Source organism: Papaver somniferum, chromosome 11 (assembly GCF_003573695.1).
Source record: "Papaver somniferum cultivar HN1 chromosome 11, ASM357369v1, whole genome shotgun sequence".
Taxonomy (NCBI): Eukaryota; Viridiplantae; Streptophyta; class Magnoliopsida; order Ranunculales; family Papaveraceae; genus Papaver; species Papaver somniferum.
Genome location: NC_039368.1, coordinates 34,250,391 through 34,275,404, shown reverse-complemented (window position 1 = coordinate 34,275,404; position 25,014 = coordinate 34,250,391). Strand labels below are relative to the sequence as shown.

At 36.7% G+C, this 25,014-nt stretch overlaps 2 protein-coding genes across 2 annotated transcripts; both read right to left on the bottom strand.

Moving 5' to 3' along the window:
- Positions 1-12,392: 12,392 nt before the first annotated feature.
- Positions 12,393-14,426, bottom strand: LOC113320147. Its single transcript, XM_026568086.1, has 6 exons — positions 14,164-14,426; positions 14,002-14,057; positions 13,630-13,882; positions 13,230-13,542; positions 12,984-13,061; positions 12,393-12,879 (listed from the first exon to the last, which is right to left on the bottom strand). Exons 3-6 carry the CDS (start codon positions 13,878-13,880, stop codon positions 12,829-12,831), a joined length of 693 nt encoding a protein of 230 aa, XP_026423871.1. The 5' UTR covers positions 13,881-13,882; positions 14,002-14,057; positions 14,164-14,426; the 3' UTR covers positions 12,393-12,828.
- A 2,233-nt stretch (positions 14,427-16,659) lies between these two features.
- Positions 16,660-17,268, bottom strand: LOC113324292. Its single transcript, XM_026572611.1, has one exon. It carries the CDS (start codon positions 17,266-17,268, stop codon positions 16,660-16,662), a length of 609 nt encoding a protein of 202 aa, XP_026428396.1.
- Positions 17,269-25,014: the final 7,746 nt, after the last annotated feature.

Below are 25,014 nucleotides of genomic sequence, written 5' to 3'. Positions count from 1 at the left end.
ATCAGGAATATCAAAATGTGTGATTGATTTTTGATTTGATATATATCTTTGGCAACATTATTCTTTCTGTAAGGCAAGAAAATACCGTTTTTTATTAAAAGAATTCGCGGGGCCAGAATATATTTTTTATGTTTTCTATTAGGCCACATCAAATAAATTTTCTTTTAAAAATTAGGTGGGGCAAGAATCAACCGGAAAATATTTTCCTCGAATTTTATTGGTTGAAATACGGTAATATTACCAAAAATTAAATTTTGGTGGGGACAGAATCAACCAGAAGCTCCAGTTAACCACGTCACTCGAAAAAACTCTGTTTTTATATAAAGAATTCTATCGTTATAATGTTTGATGCAACTTTTCAGAAAATAGTAAATATGCCTATGAGATAGTTATGATGAATAATAAAGGACTTGTTTATGTCTTTGCAGGAAGAACATGGAGATGTTGTAGCTCGAAAAAGCTGAATTAAAAGCCTGTAGAGAAGCAACAAGATGGGCTCAGTGTTGTAGACAAGACAATCTAACCTCCCTTAATGACAATCTGAATGTCAAAGAATGGAGAAGAACCATTTTGCTTTGAATTAGAGATGCAAAGCTATTTTGCTTAAACTTTTAAATACAATGATTATTTTGTTGGCTGTTTTTAACTACTCCCACCGTTTTTTAAAAAGAGATACTTTCACTTTTTCAATTTTGCCTAAAAATAAGCCAAATTGGAAAAAATGATAATATCTCTTTTCAAAAAACGAAGGTAGTATCATATTAGAAGGTGTTGTAACAATATACCATACAAATTAGCTGAGTACCCTAACAATCTAAACGATCTAGTAATTGACTTTATGAGTTGGGATAGTCGAAGAAAATCTGTATGGTTAAAAAAAACTTTATAATCCAATCAAACAAATTAACTAAAGGATGCAAATAAGGGTAGAAAAATAAATTTTTATTTATTTAAAGAGGTTATTCTGATAAATGGGTTTAGATTTTACTGTCCCAAGACATAACCTAAAGTTAAATTTAAGATCTAGAAATGATAAACCCTTTTGTAAAAAGTTATTCCCACATGAAGAAAAAAATCTATGTTAGTTGATTAACGTTTGGGGTGTAAAAAGTCATTCCCATATAAATTGGAGATAAATTTAGCGGAAGTGATAGGCATCCCGTGGGCCCAATCCCGCAGGTTGTTCCGTAAGAGACAAAGAAGCAAAGACCTGGTGACCCGGCAGATTTCCAGGAATAGATTTAGTATGGGTCCCATCCCTTATGAGACATCGGTATAACCCACGGGATGTAAATCATTTTCGTAAAGTTATTTCGTAAATTTAGTGTATACAAAGTGTTTAGTATCTAAAGAATATAGACAGCTGCCCAGTTAGGTTTTAGGGTATGACTTTGTTGTTTTTATTTTTGATGAACTCTTTTTTCCCTGGCATTTTTAGGGGCGACCGCGAAAGAATTAGGGGCGACACAAAAAGACAAAAGATACCACCCAAACGTAAAATGTAGCCATCCATTATCTCCCATTTTTTTTTAATGGTCAAACTACCATTTACAATCGGGAAGTTAATCCACAATCGGGAGTCAATTTAGTTTATATAACTTTCGAATATAAAGTATCCCCAAAATAAAATCCCATATCTTTTGAATTTTGATTATCCTATAATCGGTAGTAAAATTTTTTATCTTGACTCCCGATTAAAGTAGACCTTTGGCCAAAATGCTACCATAATTGGTAGTGGATTTAGTTTATTTAACTCCCGAATATAGAGTAGCCCCGAAATAAGATTTTGGAAAAATTCTCGATTTTTTGAATTTTGGTTGAGCCTATAATCGGTAGTAAATGAAGGTATCCTGACTTCCTATTATACAATGACTCTCTTTGCAAATATCCTACCATAATCGGTAGTCAAGATAGTTCATATAACTACCGAATATAGAGTTACCCCAAAATGTGATTTTGCAAATATCCTCAATTTTTTGAATTTTGGTTGAGCCTATAATCGGTAGTAAATGAAGTTATCCTGACTTCCGATTATACAGTGACTCTCTTTGCAAATATCCTACCATAATGGGTAGTCAAGGTAGTTCATATAAATACCGAATATAGAGTTGCCCCAAAATGTGATTTTGCCAAAATCATCTATTTTTTGAATTTTGTTTGAGCCTATAATCGGTAGTAGATGAGGTAAAATCCTGACTTCCGATTGTACAATGGCTCTCTTTGAAAATGTTCAACCATATTCGGTAGTCAAAATAGTTTATATAACTACCGAATACAAAGTAGCCCCAAAATGAGATTTTACAAAGATCCTTTTTCCTTTTTGAATTTTGATTGAGCCTATAATCGGTAGTAAATGAATTTATCGTTAACTTCCGATTAATAGTAGCCTCAAATATGCACTTAGCACAAATTTATATCAATCGGTAGTATCTTTCTGTTACTTAACTACCGATTTTATATTAACAATCGGACACAAAATAACTTCCGATTACGGAAGGGAATTAACGTATTCTTCTATCTTTTGGACATCCCTTAACCTTGGCCATGGGTTGGGAATAAAAAAGTCGCCCCTAATTCTTTCGGGGTCGCCCTTAAAAATGCCATGCTTTTTTGATAGGTTTAGGTTATGACTTCAAAAAGAACGATTTTTTGGGGATCAACCTTTTTTGGGGGACCATTGTTTTATAAAGCCATCCACCCTATACTTATAAGGGATGTCCTAAACCCGATACTTTATTAATTTTCCCCCAAACCCTAATTTAAATTATAACTAAACTAATAATTACCAAAATATAAATTTAACCTAATTGAATCTATTAACAAAAACACAAAATCAGACTTACCCTACCTGCCGCACAAACTCTTTTTGGGAGAATTTTTTTCTTCTTCTCTTCTTCTTCTTCGTTTCAAACTCGTCTTCGTCGATTAATCGTCGATTCATAAAATTTGCAACGTCGATTAGTCAATCAACTATATAAATGGTTCGTCGAAAGCAAGCCAAAAGACTCACAAGAACAGGTCCACCATTAGGACATCTAGCTAATCAAGCAAATGAAATTGAGGAATAACTTGAACCGGAAGGTGAACAATTGATTCAGCGTAATAGTCGCAAGAACGAGCCTGAGTCTTCCATGGACCGATTCACAGGTATTTCTCAACAAACCCATTACTTTTAATTTGATTTTCATCGATTCAATTGATTAGAAATCATCAAAATAGGGTTCAAATGGAAGTTACAGTGTTGAGTTCGGTTAGAACGTGTTTTATTGTTGCCCTAGTTTCTTAACCGAACTCCATGAAATGAAGAACATGAAGAACAGTTTGGTTCTATAGGATTTAAAACTAGGTTACCGAATTCATGAGTTCGGTTGTTTCGCAAAAATATGTTGAGCTGCCATATAAACGAACTCTAGCCATATTACCAAAAAAAAAAAATTTCCGTGTAACCGAACTATTTTGTTTTCCCCAAAATGTTTAGTACCCACATAACCGAACTCTATCAACTCTGTTCGGTTGTTTCGCATAAGTGTTTAAAATTTCCATGTAACCGAACTCTATCCGTATTACAAAAGAAAATAAATTTGCCATGTAACCGAACTGTTCTTTTTTTCCCTATATGTTTAATACCCATACAACCGAACGTTTTCCAATCTGTTCGGTTATTTCGAATTTTTTTTTGAAACTGTCACGTAACCGAACTCTACCCATATTTCAAAATAAAAAGAAAATTTTCCATGTAACCAAACTTTACTATTTTTCCCATTATGTTTAGTTCTTTTATAACCGAACTCTGTTCAATATGTTCGGTTTGTTCGCAAAAAACTTTGACAAACCGAACTCTTGGCTAATTACATATATATGTGGAGTTCGGTTTGCTCGCAAAAATACTTGAGTAACCGAACTCTATCCTGGAGAACGATTTTTTTTCTTGAGTTTGTTTATTTTTCATGAATTATTCCTTATTTCTTTTGTTTTTTTGTTTAGTGGCAAAGGTAAGAAATCCAACCAACCATTACTGGAAGATTTGAGAACTCCCACGCCTCGAGGAAAAGTACACTGTGATGCCGGTCATCGTGGAACCAAAAATGCTAAGTTGGACGTGGGTCATTACCGGGTGTTGTCATCCAAGACGATGTCAATAGAGATAATGTTGACCATGTTGTACAACAAGTTAATCAAGAAATTGTGGAAGACATGGGTAATCAAGAAATTGTGGAAGACATGGGTAATCAAGAACATAATCAAGGAGGACAAGAGGAACCAGCTGAAGTCATGGGTGGAAATGAGGATGATGGGGATGACAATGAAGAAGATAAGGAAGATGGAGATAAGGATGGATACTATGAAGATGAAGAAGCAGGGGACGACTCGGATGAAGAGGAAATTGAACAGGAACAAGTAAAGAAAAAATCTAGAAAGGCGGCTAAAAAACCTTGTGCTAGATATGCATACATTCCTGATGACGATTTGTGTTTGCCACCAAAGAACCCAACTTATGGTACTCCAAGAGATGGAGGTGAGGTCTTATTTGGCTACAAAAACTCACGGGCTTCTAAGATCTATTCGGAAAAGGTATTGAATCTTAACCATGAAGATTTCTCAATGATTTTATTATATTTTGACATATATTTTTCTATACATATTAGTATATAAGATAGCATGTTGTTATTGTAGGACTATAATAATGATGTCTGTGTTGTAAAACGTCAAAAGAACAAGATATGGAATATAGAAAATGAGGGTGATGAGGTCCGGTTGGCGGTATATGATTGTGTACTTTGGAACGCGATAAAACACGCGCACCAAAAATTTGATGCTGTCACTGTTACTGCATTTGCCAAGAGGGCTTATCCAGGACGGATACCTTCATCTACCGCTTGGCGAGATGGAAATAACTCTGGATGATTGTTTTAGAATCACAGGCGTACCAATTACGGGAACAAGTGTTCGAGAAGGCTATGATCATTCAATGAGTTATGAACGTCTTGAAAAGTTGCTCGAAAAGTGTCTAGGATGGAGCTCTAGCAAGGAACAATGTGAGTTTAGAAGAGCTGCAAAAGAGCCTGACGAAGGTGATGAGCATAATCCGTTTAACAAAAACCGCACGTGCAAGAAGATGTTGAAAAGATCAAGATGACAACCTTGTTTGATGAGTTTAGTGGGACGAAAAAGTTGGTTCTTCAAGGAAAGTTGGTGATGACTGAGGAGAAGATTAAGCACCATGTGACTGCTTATTTGTTATATCAACTAGGAACCATTTTCTTCCCCGACACTTCAGGTCACGTGGTAAATGCCCATTACCTCCAGCTATTGGACCCCATTGATGAGGTGAACAACTACTGTTGGGGCATTGCGGTTCTTTCATTCATTCAAGCGGAGCTCAGAAAAGCTTCGAGGCTTAGGAGTGTTTTCTTTGGAGGGTTATACACCCTTGTCCAGGTACGCCGTTGAATTATCCTTTGTGTGTTTGAAACTTCCCATTGCGAATAAATTGAACTTTGTTTTTGATAAGTGAATGAATGTGTATTGGTACTAATCATACTGTGAATGTATCATTTGTGGGTTCTTCTCATAGGTTTGGGTGTACGACCACTTCCCTAAACTGAAATTGTCTCATGCTCACAATCCTTGGCCTTATAGGAAGCCTACAGCTGGTAAATATAAAATTTTGAACTCACATGACAAGAATAAGGAAGATAAGGTGTTGAGGTTGAGGGAGAAATTGGATGATTTAACGGTTGAAGATGTAGTTTTTCATCCATACACCCTTAATGAAGATGAAGAATAGGAAGATGTTGATGTTATTGATTTCTCACCTGTCGCGAGTTACAATGAACCGTTGTTTTATCCCGGCGGTTGTACAATGTACAATCCTCGAAGAGTATTGAGACAATTTTCTTGCCTCCAAACTGTCCCAGAAGCGGATAAGTTCAACTTCAAGGTAATGAAGCAGGGATCTAAGAACAGCGAAAAGAATTTTGTTCCCAATACGATCCTGCTCCATCTGTGGCCCATTGGAACAACCTTGCAGATTATATTGTTCCAACTGAAGACTTGCCAGATTCGTATGATGAGCCAAATGCCGCTGACCCAGGATACATTCAATGGTATGAAATTTTTTCTCAACCTCGTGTGATAAACAAAGTCCAACAAGCCCGTGCTGAGAAAGCAAAAGCGAAGGAAGTGGAGAAACAAGCTCGGAAGATTATGAAGAATACGCCTACTTGTGGTGATGAGGGCCTTGGTCTTATGGAATGCGGCGGTAAGATATTTACTCTTTTTTCTGCTTTTTAAAATGTTATGAAATATTGAAAAATAAATAGTCATTTATTTATGCTTTTGATTGCAAAAAGGTTAAGTCAGGTGCTAAATTGATGGAAAAGATTCGGACTGGAGACCCCATGGACACTCGAGAACAAACTGACCTCTACAACCAATTGGCTATTGTTTTTTCAACCAACAATGTTGATGATCCAATACCGGTGAAAAGGAGTCACCAAGAAGGGGAAGGTTCGAGTCGAATGGTTCAACAACAAAGCAGTGGAGAGGACACTCATAGTGACGAAGGAAATGCTAAAGCTCCTAAATGCAAGAGTAGAAAAGTTTCTCGTAGTGGTCGTCTTAAATGAGTGATTGCAACAATTAGTACTTTGTTTTCTTATGTTTGGAAGACTTTTAAATTGTGGCTTTGGTAGTTTATTTTCTTATGTTTGAAAGACTTAAAACAATTAGTTATGGTACCCTTATGTTCTTGATCGCAATATTTCAGGTATAACCGAACTCTGAATTCGGTTTGATCGTAATATTTCACGTATAACCGAACTCACAGTTCGGTTTGATCGTAATATTTCAGGTATAACCGAACTCACAGTTCGGTTTGACCGCAATATTTGAGGTATAACCGAACTCCCAGTTCGGTTAGACTCAAAATTTGATGTATAACCGAACTCAACTCTAAAAAAAACTTAGAAGTTCCAGTGTTGGGTTCGGTTACCTGGTAAAAAGTTCCAGGTTACCGAACTTATTTGTTCGGTTTCCTGCAAAAAAAAACCAGTATGTTACCGAACTATGGGGTTAAAAACATTGTCCTAGACAATGTTTTGTTCGGTTACCTGCAGAAATTTACCAGGTAACCGAACCCAACATCGGAACTTATGATTTTTTTTTGTGTGTTGAGTTCGATTATACCTCAAATTTTGAATCTAACCGAACTTTAGCTCTGAGACAACAATGTACTTGATCTGACTCAAGGAACGACTATTTTTATATCCATTATATACCTCAATGGTATGTATATGTGTCTCATGGTTACCATTTGTTTCAAAATTTCATAAAAATGGCAGTTCCTAGTCATAACTTTACTCTAGAAGAAGATCTTTCTCTTTGTAGAAACTACGTACTATGCTATCCAAAGAGGGGTGACGAACGAAGACTTTTTCATAGCCCGTATGGGGTATTAAGTGTTATGTAATTTTATTTCGGCAATGTCCTGCAATTTCATTTCCTAACCGGACTTATGTCATGTAATAGTTCGAAGATGTCCTGTAATTTCATTTCTTAACCGAACTTATATAAGATGCATTTCAAAAAATACTAAAATATGACCAAATAACCCAAAAATAAGACCAAATTCCAAAAAACACAATCTTTCATTCTTATGTTCATGTTCAAAGCATACTTAGTCTAACTAATGGTACATTTAATCATCCTCAAGTGAAATTATTCCTTCGTGTATAATTTTGTCCGATTCCCGCAAAGCTTTCCACATCTCCATGTTATGTTCAGACATAATACACCAACCCAACATTGTGTCGGGGTTAAATCCATTCCAATAAGAGTGACTGCATATCGGAGTCAATGGACAATTGTCTTGTAACCGGAGACCGATAAAATGGTTGTTTTCAATCAACGCAATCACCACTCTTCTACGTCTAAGTTTCTCGACACATATGGTTGTTTTCGGAGTGTATATGAAACAAGCACCTTTTGAGAAATAGTGAACCACACAATTGAATGTGTCGGTGATTAAGTGCCCACATATCGGCATGCTCATCCAATTATCCCTTATGATTGTATTGGCCCCGTGGAGACGGATTTGATACCTAACAAATTGCATATTAAGACTAGCATCCCCATCGGTCAACATTGTCTTGTAAAATTCCGGTTTCTCCTTTAGCTTCATCAACAACCTTTGATGGACATAAGTGATTTGATTATCATTATATAACTTGGCACCGTGAGTGAAAGGCCCTAGTTGTTGTACGACAACGTGGAAACCGCAATTACCATCCGGAGGGACGTCATCGGTGGATATGACGTAATCTCTAATGTAAGGAGGTAGATCTTCCAAGAACCGTTTATCAAGATTGGTCATTTCTTGAAGAGGTGGTGTATCATTAATTGGAGCCTTTAGCTTCACGTCTCATTGAGTTGGTTGGCTCGGTCCCGACGAAGTAGGTTGAGAGTGCAACATTGGTCCTTTCTTCTTCATATCACTTGTCTCGCCCTTTTCAATAATATTCCTAGCCCTTTTCTTAGAATCTTCTTGGTACTTCGCCGCGGTATGCTCATGCCCCGAAGGATCTCTAGTAAAAGGGGTCATTTCACTTTTCCTCTTAGCTAACACCTTTGCATATTCTCTAACTTGTTTTTTTGTTTCTTTGGTTTTTGGCCTACCTTTTCCCTTGCTTTTATTCGGTTCTTGCACATTCTCCGAAGTGTGTGGATAAAAGATTGGCTGCATGTCATCCCAAAAGATTTTGCTTTCGAGTTTGTTCTTGTTCCGGTACATCTCGATAACGATTCTACCCATTTCATTGTCACCAAACTCTTCTCCGACATCGCCCTTTGGAGGAGGGACAAAACTTAATTGTTGCTAATGTGGATCTATATCGCTTAAAGGGATGATGCCATGTTCATAGTTAGATATCATGTGGCAACAAGGGAGTCCCATAGACTTCATCATATTGCAAACACAGACCTCATCCGGCTTAGTTCCCCATATGTCGATCAAATTCACCTCAACCATTAAAATCTTAATGCAAGCATGTGAAACATTATAGTGTAGTCCCTTGAAAAACCGAAGGTCCTCCGTTTTCTTGATGTTACCACCTTTTTTTACAATCTTTTTGTACTTCATGATGCGGCTTTTTTGAAACTTCTCTTTAATTCACTCAATATCGCGGTTGAAGTAACTCTCCGTTGCGTTAAACAACAACCACAGAATTATCGACACATCCAAAGAGATTTTTCTTCAACCGGTGGTGAGCCGATTCTACCAAACTTGTGGCTTGATTCCCAAAGTGTTTATGGTGGTTGGTAAAAGCATAAACGAAGCGTTCTTTGTGCGGTTCCAACCATTTCTCCGCCACATACGTTATTATATCCTACGGATATTCGGGGCTAGACCAATGTTCTCTAAATTCGGCAAGATTTAGATAATACTCTTCTTCGGTGAGAGACCAAGTCAATGCCTCCCATTCCCCGGAGAAGGCAACCCATTTCACATGATTTATGGTGTATTGTTTATCGAATGCCTCTTTTGCATCCTCTTGTTCATCTTCTGGTAGCTTATTAATCTCTTCCAATCCTATCCTCTTAGGTGGAAAAAGTTGAGGCTTGCACCTATTCATCACATTGCACCATATATGAAATGTACAAAGCATATTATGTGCCAATGGGAAGACTTTCTCTATTGCATTCATCAATGCTACCTCATTGTCGGTCACGATAACCCCGGGGATATCATCATCTCGGTAGATCGCCTTCACTTGTTGTAGCTCCCAAGTTTAACTTGGTTCTTGCTCGTCCTTTAGAAAACAAAAAGCAACAGTAAACGGTGACTTCGTCGACGTACGACCAACAATGTTCAACAATGGCATCTCGTATTTGTTTGCCTTGTAAGTGCAATCCATTATAAGAAATTCATGGAAGGATTGATCCAATTGAACACTCTTCAGATGAGCAATGAAGAGATGAGTTATTTCTTCTCCCGGACCTACCTTCTTTTGAACCGCGTAGCCTTTCTCTTGAGCCAAAAAAAAAACAATTGTTGCATTACTTGTCTATCCTTCCATTCGTTCCTTTTAATTGTCTCAATTGCATTGTAAATGGTTTGAAAACCTGATACGTTATCCGGGTTATCTTCCTTTAATAAGCGAAGCATAACGGTAGGTGGAATACTCATTTTCCTATACTTAGCAATTTTTTCCATTTCTTGAGGAGTGAGCCTTGCGGCCATTGCATGTCCTTCAAGATCTTCCGGACGAGGATGGTTATGACAACCTACCACCTTATCCGTAGCTAGAAACCATTTCTTCGTTAATTTGCTCTTGCTAAAGACTAGCTTGAACGGGCATTTAATTTTCTTTGAGCATGTTGTATTCTTCCTCGTCGTCTTTCCTTTATACTCATAACCCTTCCTCTTGTGACTAACATCGGGATCTCCACTTCTCTCACAAACCATTTCTAAACGAGTTTGACTTTCTTTTCCATTCAAAACTAGGAAGCAATTGACTCTCTTAGCATGTTCTCTAGCCCAATTCTTCGCATCAATAGGTAAGTCAAATACCAACTCATTAGCATAGTGATGAGATGTATCTTCGAACAAAATATTAACCGGAGAAGGTTGATCATCCATTAGTATAGGTTGGCTTTCCATCTACAAGAAATGTAAAAACATCAATTGGAATTACATTAGAGTTCGGTTAGTTGTAAACTTTATCGCAATAACCGAACTCAAGGTTCGGTTTATAAAGCAAAGTTAACATATAACCGAACAAGTAACAAATAAAACGTTCGGTTACTTATTATTTTATCTAGATAACTGAACATTACACTGGAACTTCAGATTTTATTTTTTCCTAAGTTCGGTTATTTACGTTGTTATTTCGAGTTTGCGAAACAACCAAACTTAATACACTAAGTAATTTCTAATATTACGTAGAGTTCAGTTATCTAGTTCGTAAACATGCAGTTTGTGAAACAACCGAACTTTGTACACTAAATTAATTCTTATTTTTACGTAAGTTCGGTTAGTTATTGGTTGCGTACCAACCGAACTTTATACACTAAGATAGATCTAATTTTTACGTAAAGTTCGGTTTGTTAATTTGTAACAAATCAACCGAACATTACACTGAAATCTGAGTTCGGTAACCTGCGTGTTTGGAGAAAGTAACCGAACAACACTTTCAGGTGAGTTCGTTTACTTCCGTGTATAGCTAAAGCAACCGAACTGCACTTCCAGATGAGTTCGATTAGCTGTTCTTGACATAGTGTAACCGAACTAGCCCAAATCCACTTGAAAATTTTACATTTTTAGGAAAGTTTTGACCAATTCAACATACATTATCTAAGTTTGGAGCATACCTGGACACCCAAATACTCTTCCTCCGGTTGTGGTTGATAAAATCCATCATATTCATCTTGAGATTGAGTTTTGGGAAGAATAGAATCACCATCTAAGAAATAACTCGTATCCGGATCATTGTGGATATTAACAAATACTCTAGGAGAGGATGGAGATGAAGAATCAGATGAGTTTTCATCACTTGAATACCCAAACTTAGTGAATTGGAATTTTTTTTTTATTTTACATGTTTTGTTCCTTCATCTTCTCTAACTTTACTCTCTCTAAAATTCTACTCATCTAATAATCATACCATCTTTTAATATAACCTCACTAATTATTATTAACTAAATCATTTAACTAAATTAATTATTTGGATAGTTTAGGTATTAATATAAATATCAGATATGGAATGACCTAGATTTACTTCTAATGTCTTTACCCAAAATAAAACAATGAACCAAAAAATGGCTGGTCCCAAAAAAAATCGTTCTTCAAAAATGAGATAGTAGCAAGCTTTTTGACTATGCAAGGTTCTAGACTTTCCCGCTAAATCAAAAGATAACAAACATAAAGGAGATAAGGTTTTATGAAGCTGATAAGATTTCCACATTGTATTCAGTTTCTCCAAAACAAAAACTGCTTTATCATTTTTCTTTCTTTTCAAATTCTCAAAGCATATATTTCTTCATTTAATGTATAAAGACATTGAATTTGCCCAAAAGTCCAGCATCAAATTGAGAAACAGCTTCCACAATTTCATAAAAAATTAAGAAAACCAACAGCAGTACAGCACCCTTCAAATTACCGAAGAAAATATTAACTGCAAGTGAGCCAAGAATGAGAGAGAGAGAGAGAGAGAGAGAGATTAACTTGCCACTTTCATCACTTCCTTCAAGTTTGGGTGAACAAGAAAACCCTAGATAACTCAAACGGCTATATTACAGGGGTAGGTTGGTTTTGATTGAAGTGTTTGGTGAGACTCATCACCCCCATCCAAGGGTGATTAGTCCAAACCTTGGGAACCAGAATGACTAGATTATCTTTTAAAAAAAGCAACCATTCTAAATCTGATTAATTAGATCACCTGATCTTCGCATTGAGATTGATTCATTCACCTTTCATCTCTCTCACATTCTCTTTGTGTGTGTACATCATCACAGTAATCCCATAAGCTAACGTTATCTCAACATAACCGCAACAACTATTAACAGCACGTTAATGTTTGAAAAAAAACAGCCATGCATCAAAAACAAATCTGATCAGAACACAGATGGAACACAGATGAAGGAGAGAATTTTATTTTTTTAATGACTAATGGAAGGAGTTTCTTTTCATTCTCTTCGAATTCTTGCAAATACACAGGCATCTCATTTTCTTTTGACAATCTAACAACAAATGATTCCTTCCTGTATCTCTTCTTCTCTCCTTAACTCAAAAATCAATCCAATTTGGGCTAAAAATTGTAATCTATTTGCTCATTCTGAATCACTGTCCATGCTTCCCATGGCCTTTAATCCTCTTGGTCTCTGCATCATAAAAAAATAAAATAAAACAAATCTTCATAACAATCAAAATTGAAAATTAAAACCAAAACTGAAAAATCAGAATGCAAATTGATGGGTAAAAATACCTTCTTTGCAGTCTTCTTCTCTCTAACTTCATACCTCTCCTGACAAAGATCGGATAACCAGGTACCAGGACTAACCAACTGCACATAAAACCACCCCAAAATCAAAAACCGGTTCAATCTTTAAAACAGACAGAACCCAATCAGAAAATTGAAATTAGGGTTTTTTCAATTTCATACTTAGATTTGTGAAAAATGGAAGAGTTGAAAATACAATTGGGGATAACAGATTATGATGTGGATACTTACAAGTAAGCTCCTTTGAACAAATTTAGCTCTTTTTTTAGGCCTTTGGGGGAGTTTACACCCTTTCATAGCCATGAAATCTTCTTCCTTTTCTTTGTTAGATAGAGAAATGAACAACTTAGGCCAAACAAATCCTTTATCTTCTGTTCCTGGTGTTGCTGCTGCTGCTGCTTCCATGAAGATCTTACCATTATCATCAAAACCCAACACTGAGCCTCTTGTACTATAATATCTATCTTCTTTTTCTGGTGAACAAGACTGTGATTTCCGATTCTCACTTAACCCATTGGATCTAGGGGTTGCAGCACTTGCGTTCCTGAAAAAAACATAAACAAAATTACAAATTTAGTCTCTATAATTTTGGGGTTTTTTCTTCAATGGGTTTATTCAGATTTTTACTCACTTGTTGTTGTTAATAACACGATTTGGAGAGGAGATTGAAGACGGGGTTTCTTTATCTGTCCTCACAACACGACGATCTATTCTAGATTTGATTCTCTTTCTACTAACACCATCAGATTTCTCTGAAACTTCTTCATCTTTTATCTTAAAACATCTTAGCCTCTTTGTATTTCCCCACTGTAATGGAAATTCTGGTTCAAGAACTCTACTGAATGTTGTTACTCTTTGATTTCTACCTTCTTCTTTCTCCATATCTGCCATTTAAAATACAACAATCTCATTAAAAATCCAAACTTTTTTTTAAGAGATGTACATAAACATAAGAAAAATCAACCAAAAAAATAACTTGTTTTTGTTCAAAGACTTTGTTTACCTCGAGATCTAAGCCTTTGAAACAACAAATCCAAAGCAAAATCCTTAAAAATCAACCTGCAATTCCAAAAACAGGAATTTTATCATCAAAAACCCAAATACATATACTAAATCAATTTGATAAATCAGAAACAAAATACAATGCAAAAGAAGAAAGACTTACAGAAATAAAACTTCATTCACAGAGCAAAAACCAAAGATAATGGGTAATTTTTCTCAATAGAGGATGAAACTGAGATGATTTTTGTTCTTAAATTAATCCTTTGTTAAGCTACTGATAACAATTTCTCTTCTCTAATCAATGACTATTGCTCTCTCTCCCTCTCAGGAAATTTTCTGTGTTATTTGAGTTGTTCCTCTTCTTCTCTTCTGAAAAATGGTGCCTTTTTTTTCTTCTGTATCTCTATTATACCCACTTTTCCTCCCATTTACTACTGCTTTCATATAAATACAATAAATGTGCAAGGATGATCGTTGATTATAATCTACGGTCATAATCTACTCCCTCCAACAATACCTCCTTGATTAAACAGCGGAGGTACAACCTTTACCTCGCTATGGCCTTCAGCCTTGTGCGCTTTTTATCTTCCCTTTCGCGTCAAAACCTAATCACATCTGCCGGGCGTTAGGTTACACGCCGCACAACACAATACTCCCAATGTAGTCAATATCGGCCGATATATCGGGACAATACCGGATATCGCTCTGGAGCGATACGATATCTTCCCGATAATATCGGCCGATATGAGCCGATAGGATATTTTTATGAAAATCCGGTACGGGTTAAGTTAGTCATTTTAGGTAAAGATTAAAGGTATTTTAGGTTTTTCAAAGACGGGAAGGGATAAATCCCTATTTAGTTACCATTTTAGGTAGTAAACTTTAAAGTTGTTGAAGTTACTCTCCTGTCTCTAGTTTGAACTTGTTTAATTATCATTTTAGGTAGTGAACTATAAAGTTATTGACGTTATTCTTTTGTGTTTTTGATAAAATTGATGGTATCTGTTACATCTTAACAGAAAATATGTGAAGAAAATGTTTGCTATAAAATTTTAGTCTCCAAATTTGAACCGATATTATACCGATATTTCAACGATAATATCCCCGATATAAAGTCGTACCAGTGTATCGGTCCCGACCGAAATAAACCGATATCCGATATTAAATAAATTGAATACTCCTATAGTCATGTTAACTAGGGGTGTGTCGTCTTACGGTTCAGAATGCCCTAGGCGAACTTAAATTTTTGGGACTTTTTTTTATGTGATATTAAGTCAAGAATAGAGACAAAATTTTAATTTGGGAGAAAAGTTTATATATACTATTAAAAGCGATAATTTGGATTTAACTTGGCGGCATCTAGATCTGAGTCAGTCCCTGACTCGTGCCGAGTCAGCTGGGATTTTCTTTCTTCAGTTTTTTAGGTTAGACTTTGGGTTAGTAAATTTTCAATTTGACATTACATATCCTAAAATCAGCATCTAAAAAATACTTACACCTTGTTTGTTTGCAGCCGACTCGGCATCTAGATCTGAGTCAATCCCTGACTCGCGACGAGTCAGCAGTCAAACTGTTTGTTTTCTATTTTGAGTCAGATCTGACTCGACCTTTGACTCAGACCTAATCTTTGATTCGGACCCATTTGAGTCAGATAACAAAATACCCAATGTAGTTAATATCGGATATCGGTTTATTTCGGCCGGACCGATACACTGGTACGACTTTATATCGGAGATATTATCGTTGAAATATCGGTATAATAACAGTTCCAATTTAGAGACTAAAATTTTATAACAAACATTTTCTTCACATATTTTCTATTAAGATGTAACATATACCATCAATTTTATCAAAAACACAAAAGAATAACTTCAATAACTTTAAAGTTCACTACCTAAAACGATAATTAAACAAGTTCAAACTAGAGACAGGAGAGTAACTTCAACAACTTTAAAGTTTACTACCTAAAATGGTAAATTTATCCCTTCCCGTCTTTGAAAAACCTAAAATACCTTTAATATTTACCTAAAATGACTAATTTAACCCGTACCGGATTTTCATAAAAATATCGTATCGGCTCATATCGGCCGATATTATCGGGAAGATATCGTATCGCCGATATTATCGGGAAGATATCACATCGCTGATATATTGTTTATCGTTGAAATATCGGTATAATATTGTTTATCGTATCGCGCCCGATACGGCCGATATTGACTACATTGAAAATACCCCTGACTCATGGGACCAAACCACTGACTCACATATTTTTGAGTCAGTCGAGTCAGATCCGACTCAAAACATACATATTGAGTCAGATCCAGATGAGTCAGGTGATTTCACCCAGACCCAGACAACTCAGATGAGTCAGGAGCAAACAAACATGGTGTTAGTGATTCTTATAGCTGTTAGAAAACAGTTTGTAATTGAGAACATAAGTATATTTTTACTCGGTCAATAAAAAATCTTTAAAAAAACAAAATATGTACAAGGTTAGACATATGAAAGCTAAGGTATCCATATGGCTATAAAAACCTCCACAGCCTATTTGAAACGATAATAAACACTACCAAACCATTCCACATACGGAGCGAAATCCAGCCTACTCTCAAAGAATTCAAAAATATTCACAGCCAACAAACAAGCTCGTTTGGCCAAGTTATCTGCTGTAAAATTTAACCTCCCTATAGTTGTGTACATAGCGAACATTTTCGTAAAAGGCATAAGCCACTTTCCACTTCTGAAATAACTCCCATGGAAACTCACCTTGTTTCAAGGCTTGTAGACATCTCATTGAGTCCGACCTTACACAAATTTTCTTCATGTTCCATCTCCTTGTCAGCATCAAACCATAAATAACAGCACTAACTTCTGCAATATAGTTTGTTTTCCAGCCTAAACCAACACACAAAGCACCCACAACAGAAGAACTGGCATCTCTAAAATAAATCCCTGCACTAGCTTGGCATGGATTGCTACAAGATGCACCATCACAACATATCATTAAATCACCTTGTTCTGGAGAAGACCAGCTGATCTCAATAAACTTAGAGGTCTTGGAAACTCTATGCTTAACCTTGAAATAATTCCAAATGCGAAGGTCCTCCATAATGTTAAACGTGTAATCCTTCATACGAATAGAGTTATCATGTATGACTTGATAAACTCTACCTTTAAAACCAACCCAATTAACTTCAGCACCTTCAAAGAAAACTTTATTAAGAAGTTTCCATAATTCAGTGCATATTGCCAGATTTGTAATAACCATGAGTCTTTAATCATTCGAATTCTACCAAAAGCAGCCTTGTATGAGCTTACCAGATCCAACGATGGTTGCAAATTAGAAATCCTTAATGTACATGCGCAAATCCTCTTGGTAATTTTTTTTTATAAACTCGAACCTGAACATGAGACCTCATGGTTATAAAGTTCATCTTAATGGAGAAAGTTGGCGTGAAGAGGTCTAACATGAAGTTTGAAGTTGTTACTAAGATCATGTTAGATCAGTGAAAGCTTAAACAAGGATGCACGTTTGTTCCTATGCTGAAAGGATATTTCGTGATGTCTTTTGGTAACGAAGATGATATGAAGAAGGTCATGGATGAAGGTTTATTGATTCTTAAGACTAAGATAGACGAAAAATAAGTGATTCATGTCGTTCGTATCCAAGAATGGTTTCCTAATTTTGATTCAGAAAATTAGAAAGTCACCACAGCTCTGGTCCGGGAGCAATTTCCTGGGTTGAGCTTAAAATACTGGATGGAGAAAGTTATTTTGGCAATGGGAAGAACACTAGGTCATCGGCGAAAATAGATGAAGTAACTTTGCGGATGGAGTTTGGGTACTATGCTTCTGTGTTGGTACTTGGTAGAGATTGAATTTGTTCAACTTGTTCTTGAATCAACATGGATCAACTCTAGATGGAGTTCAGAGGGATATGAGCAAGAAGTATTGTTACCAAATAAACCAACATACTATAAGCATTGCAAGGTGTTAGGTCATCAGTTTGTTGAATGTCATGATGCCTTGAAAACAAACCTAAAGAGAATCTCACTGAAGAGGAAATACATATGAACAAGGAGAGATTTGAGGAGGAGGGTTTGAGAATGCTGAATTCCGCTCAAGAAGTTATAGATACTTCAGCAAAAAATCTCATTGATGAATTGGCGAAGAAGATGACTAACGACTCTCCAGTTACGTAGTTCAGGTAGATATGACGCTTTGAAAGAGATAGATGATGGTATGTTTGAGGGGCTGGATGGTGAAGATGACGGGAAAAGTGAAAAGGATTTTGATGAGTGGATGGAGGTTGATATTAATCCGCCAGCTGATGTAAATCCTATGTCAACTATGGCTCCAAAACTAATGGTTATGAAATTAAACTCTTTCAGCACAAGTAGAGTGTTTGACCCTATTATGGAGGAAGAAGCTCAGAGAGTCTTGAAGTGCGCAAATATGATGATGGAAAATGATGAAGAGAAAATCAGGAAAAAGGAAAAGAAGAAGGCTGTAACAACAGTTGATGGTAATATTTTTAAGAGTGGCAAGTCTCGTGGTCATTTGCATCATCTCTGCCAGCTTCTTCGTCGCTTGAGCCAACACCAAAGACCTTTCCACCTCCTGTCACTGGCTAGTACTAGTGGCATCATCATCTTCCATCGCTAGCTAGTGTGGATGATATCATCATATTTTGTCACTGGCTGATGCCAGCGACTTCATCACCTCTCTGCAAACAATGATAACGCTAACATTGCTTGTGTAGCAGCGTTATGGCCAGCGCCAACACCAGCAGCGCTAGCGCCAATGCTTTATTTTGTTACTTGGTTGGTAAATTTTTGCCGCAATCTCACGATGCTTCTCTTGTTAGTTGATGCATTTTATGCTTGTTGCTGCTTCTTAATGCTTAAACTGTTGCATTCAACACCGATAGCTACTGGCGTCTCACCCAGATACTGCAAGTTGACGTCCTTCCATGAATGACTGCTCTAACTGGATGTGCCAATTATGCTTGGAATCATCCGCAAGCAATAACAATAAGTGCAAATGGTTGGCATCATTAAAGAATTCACGCTAATATTTGGTATTGTCACGGGATTGAAGCCTACGTCTATAATTATCGACACAAGCAGTACCGTCGATGCCAATGTACTACAGTTATCTTCTACATCTCTCGGATGTTTATCTCAATTTTTTATTGACACCAATTTCTCTATAATCCTTCATGTTCACTTGTCATCTTATATTGATACCAGGAAATGCTAACGTTGATGATCAATACCCTAGCGTATTCAATACCAACGTCTGACATCATCTGCTAGCAAAGTCATCATATGCTAATGTCATACATAATGTAAATTGATGCACATCATCAATGAGAATGTCACTTGATCTCGGTACTAACCTGAACTTGTCAAAGCTCTATATAGATCTAGTCAACAACGAATTCCTTTCAACTTTTTAGTTCATCAAGTCTCTACTAGCCTTACAAGTTTAATTAAAACTGACATTTGTCAGTTTAATTAATCGAAAAGTTATATATTAAGTCTTGGGTCAAATACTTGACTAAGTAGTCTTTATTAGTTTCAATCAATTTGATTCTAATAATGCTTTGCTCCGTAATCATTTTCTACGAGATATCAACTACATCATATGGAGGGATATCTTTAGGGTTTTGGCATGGAGTTTATAACACGTTCAATTTAATGGGTACATTTATAGCAGTAAAAAACGAAGTCACATGAACGTTGCAAGGATAAATGGAGTAGTGGGCGTATGGTTCTTTTATGTAATTATTCTCATGGATCATGTCCTTAAAACTTTTGCCTTTGCAGCTAGAGGCGGAGAAAACTCTACACATTGCATAAGAAGTGTTAATCCTCGTATTAATTCATTATATTTTGGACTCCCTATGTAGTAAAACCTTGAGTCGGATTTTTCAATATTAACTCTTAACTTTTTGTAGGTGCTTAGAAAATAATTATGACAACCATGTTGGGAATTATTTTCATAAACCATTAACAAGAGTCACATATCTTTTTAAAATGAGACTCATATCCTTGAACAAGAGTGTTCAATATAAAGGAGATGAATATTATTGTCTTCTAGATAGAGGTTTTTAAAATAAAAGAGTATTTATTTTAAATTCAATCATCAAATACACTAGGATCGCGCCAAAAAACTTAGAAAAACACAATTAGAAATATTCCTAGAACTCCCTAAGACTTAGTAAACATCAGCACAACAAGCATCCTGATGTTTGTATGATCCTCAACATATTTAGAAGATGAAGATCAACACCCTTAATACAATTAAGTAGTAGTGAGGTGAGCACAAGTCTCGCCACTGGCGTCAAGTACTGAAGTATCAAAATCTTCTATTTTCTTATCTTGAGAAAAATTAAAGTGTGTATTACTTTTTTTGACTTTTCTTTCACATCTGGTGAAATGGGTTGAGGATTTACTCCCTATCTTTCCTCCAGTGAGATTCCTTAGTTCTTCTTCCATATTCCTCATATTCCTTGAGATTTTTGATAATATTATTGTTTCTCCTGGTGCTTCAACATTTTTCTTGACGTCTCTTGTCTTGCCATGACGAGAATGATTCTTATAATTGTCGTCTCCTGAACTTGTGTACTTCTTTTGGCACCGAAATCAACTTTAACTTTCTCATCTGCATGAGGTGAAAATCTGAAAGAATGAATGTGTTATTTTTTGCACTTATGATCGATCACACATAGAACGGAGTCTGTTATCAGGGGATAATCACAAGTCAACGTCGGATCTAAAGTCAAATATGAACTACCGCTAATTTCTTGATCTAGTTTGAGTGAACTTATGTCAGAAGAGAAGGCTCTCAAGAATAATCAAACTAGTCGTAAGAAGAACAAACTTTACTATCTATAGACCAAGGTACACCAAGGAGTTTCCATAACCGAAAATATTCTCAAGATACACAAAGCACCTAAATTCGGTTTTTTCTAATTCCAACCAATATTAGTTAGCACTTAACTAATATATCTTTTCAGAAATATGTTTTGTTTGTTGGTAAAACAAAAACATGTACATTCAAAAATCTCAAAAGATTCTCAAGTATTTTAGTTTGGGATCTCACCTTGAGTATCAAGGAATATCTTTGAACAATAAAATATAAAATTTGTGTTGATGTTCAAATTACTCATTGTGTCGACATCTTGATCTTTCCTATTTTGCAAACCCTATTTCCAAATCACACAAACCCTAAAGTATACATGACTAAGGAAATTGGTTTTGCCTATTGGGACCAGTTTTACCTTGAATTCCAACATAGGTTAGGATCAATTTGTTGATGGTGGGTTTTAGAAAAAGGTCAAAATCGTAAAGTCATGATACCGCATGTTTCTGACCCGGCTTCAGGAACGCATGTGACGATTCATATTTTATGATCCGTGAACCGTTTCACGAAATCTGACTGAATGAGTATTCCTCTCAGAGCCATGATGAACATGTTTCTCGAAAGGCCTCCCCGGCTGAGCATTCGATGCTGCGCATTTTATCGTTCCCTCTATGTAGAAGAACGATTAGGAGGTCCTCCTACATAATTGTTTGTTGAGAGGGCTTAAGGCCTTCAGGACGTCGGCGATACTCGTTGTTCCCTGACTACATAGAGAGACCCACCTCTACATAGGAGAAGGATTGGGCGGTCCTCCTACATAATTGTTTGTTGAGAGAGCTTAACGCCTTCAGGACGTCGGCGACACTCGCTGTTCCATGACTATGTAGAGATATTGTGTATATATTCAGGCGTCTCACCTACATTATTATTTGTTGAGGGGTCTAAACGCCTTCAGGACGTCAACAGCGCTGCACGTTGTTCCCTGACTATGCACCTTTCAGAACGAGTATGATGCTTCAACTATCTCATATCTTCTACAATAAATTAATTCTACCGTGACATTCATCCGCTGAATTCCTATAAAATAATCTATTTTATCTCATTGCTCAGTTCCATGGTTGATCCCCGACTGATTCCATGGATTAGTAATAGATAACCAATTTATCTCATTACTCCGTTCCCTGAATTCCCCGATTGGATTTCATGGATTAGTAATAGATGCACAATTTATAATTATTACACCATTTCATGAATCATTCTCCGCTGAATTTCATGAATTAGTAATAATTACTCAACAATCGGGCATCTGGACTATCACCTAGTAAGCCCCAATAAAATGGCGCAAGTGTACTCAACAATGATGCACGAACGAGCACCCAAATGCGCAAACGAGCATTCAGAAATATGGACAAACGAGGAATCCTACACAAAATAGGAGAGAGAAAATAATATTAAAAAATAATAAAAGAGGCGCCTAGGGGACCGGGACCAACGGACGGTCGGTCATGCAGCCGTGGCCGGTCCCCCACGCCTCTTCCATTTATTTTTCTTATTTTCATGAACTCATGAAAACTCCTTCATTCGAGAAACTTTCCTTGTTTGAGCAAAACTCGCGGTTTCTCCATATTTTCACGGTTTCCTGAAAAATAGTAAAATAGGGAAAGGTGTCGCGGACTGGGCTAAGCCGGCCAGCCATGCCCTAGTCGTGGCCGGTACCACACCTTGCAATCCCTTGTTTTCATAATTATTGTTTCCCTCATCTCATGAAACTCCTCCGTTTGAGCAAAAATCATGGTTTCTTCATATTTTCTCAAATATTGCTCAAACCATGAAAAAGTCAAAAAGTCAAATGCTCACATGACCGACTAGGCTATTCACGGAAAATATTAAATTATTATTATTATTTTAATATTCTCAAAATATTGATCGAACAAGTAAAGTCCTACTTGCTCATTTGAGCAAAATCAAGAATTTCAGTCAAAGATTAAACTCTTCTGAAAATTCAAGATATTGCTCAAACGCACACCAGAAAATACCAAAACTCTCAGGACTGAGACACGTACACTATGGTGACACGGGCATGCTTCCTTGACCGACCAAGGCCGGCCCTAAGGCTTGCAAGGATCCGGTCCCTCACATTCTTATAATTTTGACCTAATTTGCTCAAATGCTCATATTGGGCTCAAACTTTTTCCAACCAACTTGGAATTTGCTCAAACAAACATCAGCTGGTCCCATGACCACCGAGGGCCGGTTTCATGCTCCCTAGGCCGTCCCTCACTTCCCCATAATTAGGTTTCATCACCTAATGCTCATACGAGCATTATTCTAATAAATGATTAAATCAGCATTTAATCATCCTTTCACCAACCAGTCAACTAAGGACTTCGGTGCACGATGACTCGAGAACTTGGGCATGACATGGTCGTCCATCACCCCATGTGGTCGGTCCCTCATTCGCTCAGTGACCTATTTTCAGCAATTCATCAATTGACGAACAATTGATCAAAAATTAGGGTTTCGAACAAACGCTCCACAAATCATCATTCTGAGCAAGTTCAAACACTAATAAATTTATGTTGATCCAGTAATCAACATTCATATTAATTACATAATATTTGGTAGGCTACCAATATTTTAATTAATATTTTATTGGGTCACGTTACCAATAATTCATCGAATGAGCAATACTTGCTCAGTTGCTCGAATATTGATCCAACTATCAATATTCAATAATTCATTGAATTGAGAAATACTTGCTCAGTTGATACAACTATCAATAGTCAGTAATTCATCGAATTTAGTAATACTTTCTCAGTTGCTCGAATATTGATCCAACTATCAATATTCAGTAATTCGTCAAATTGAGCAACTCGAATATTGATCTAACTATAATATTCCGCCAATATTGATTCAACTCAATATTCAATAATTCATTGAATTTATAATATTTGCTCAGAAGAGCAATACTAACACAATAACTATACATCTGACATGTTCAATCCATGCATCACTGAGCATTCGTCAATCATGCTCAATTCAACAAAACTTAGACTCACTGTCTAATCAAGTCGACTGACTAATCAAATACACGTCTGCCTTGCAGACTCCACGTTCGTGAGATATCAATCACGTCACATGGGGGGATATTATTTAGGGTTTTGGTCTGGCGTCCTACGACACGTGTGTTCATCCATGACGAGAAATGTGAGTAAGTTGTGCAAGCAGTTGAAGGAGTTGGAAAAGTAATGGGTGGACGTTAACCAAGTCTCCACACGACCTGGAACTGGTTTCACCACGATCTCCCACTTTCCCACTCTTTCACTCAAGAAACTGTCACACTTACAGGATCAATGTGTTTACTATTCTGACAATATAAATAAGTCTCTGAATACACGATTGAAACAACACAATTTTTCGAGCAATCATTCTCAGAAATTCCATCAATCGATCAGAATTTTTTCGAACTCAACAGTTCACAGAAAACTTGCAGAAACCCACAACACATCCACAATCCTTGATCATCATTGATCCCACAATTCTTAGCTTCCCTCCTACAGATCAACCCATCTCCCTCTTTGTGACCGAATTGACTCTGTCACGTCTATTGAATTGGTTTAGGTCGGAGTCCTACATATTTATCTATCGAACTCAAAGCACTCCCATGCAGTGCGTCTGTGTGAGATTAAACAGTTTGCTCGGTTGAGGAGTCTTGCCCGAACCTTCGTCTCCTCACTTTCCCAAGAAACCAACAAATCGTTTTTCCCCATCTACAGATTGGCGACCACAGTGGGAGAACATTCTCTCGGTTGCAATCTCCAACTTTCACAAAGATGGCTGGTCTTAGGTCTGGGTTAGTTACAAATCCCAACACAAACGACGCTAGTACTAGCAATACTCCTTCTCCTACTCCCAGACCAAAACCCAATACAAATCCCAACACAAACGACGCTAGCACTCCAAAAACTACTCTTGCTCCCAACAACGACACTGGTGATACCACTCCTCTCCTCAAACCAACATTGGAGACAATCACCTCTTCGGCCGGTTTCTTGAAGAAATCAGAGAAAATCCACATACCATAGGTGATATCATGAAGGTACAAGAAACTCTTGCCAAAAATCAAATTGACATGGCTAACACA

What these genes read in the sequence shown, in the direction of transcription:
- LOC113324292 (XM_026572611.1), bottom strand. Translation starts at nt 17,268, where the DNA reads ATGGTTATTACAAATCTGGCAATATGCACTGAATTATGGAAACTTCTT.
- LOC113320147 (XM_026568086.1), bottom strand. Translation starts at nt 13,880, where the DNA reads ATGGAGAAAGAAGAAGGTAGAAATCAAAGAGTAACAACATTCAGTAGA. An exon ending in TTGTTCAAAGGAGCTTACTT is followed by an intron (nt 13,062 to 13,229) that starts GTAAGTATCCAC and finishes TTTTATGTGCAG; the next exon opens with TTGGTTAGTCCTGGTACCTG. An exon ending in AGAAGAAGACTGCAAAGAAG is followed by an intron (nt 12,880 to 12,983) that starts GTATTTTTACCC and finishes TTTATGATGCAG; the next exon opens with AGACCAAGAGGATTAAAGGC.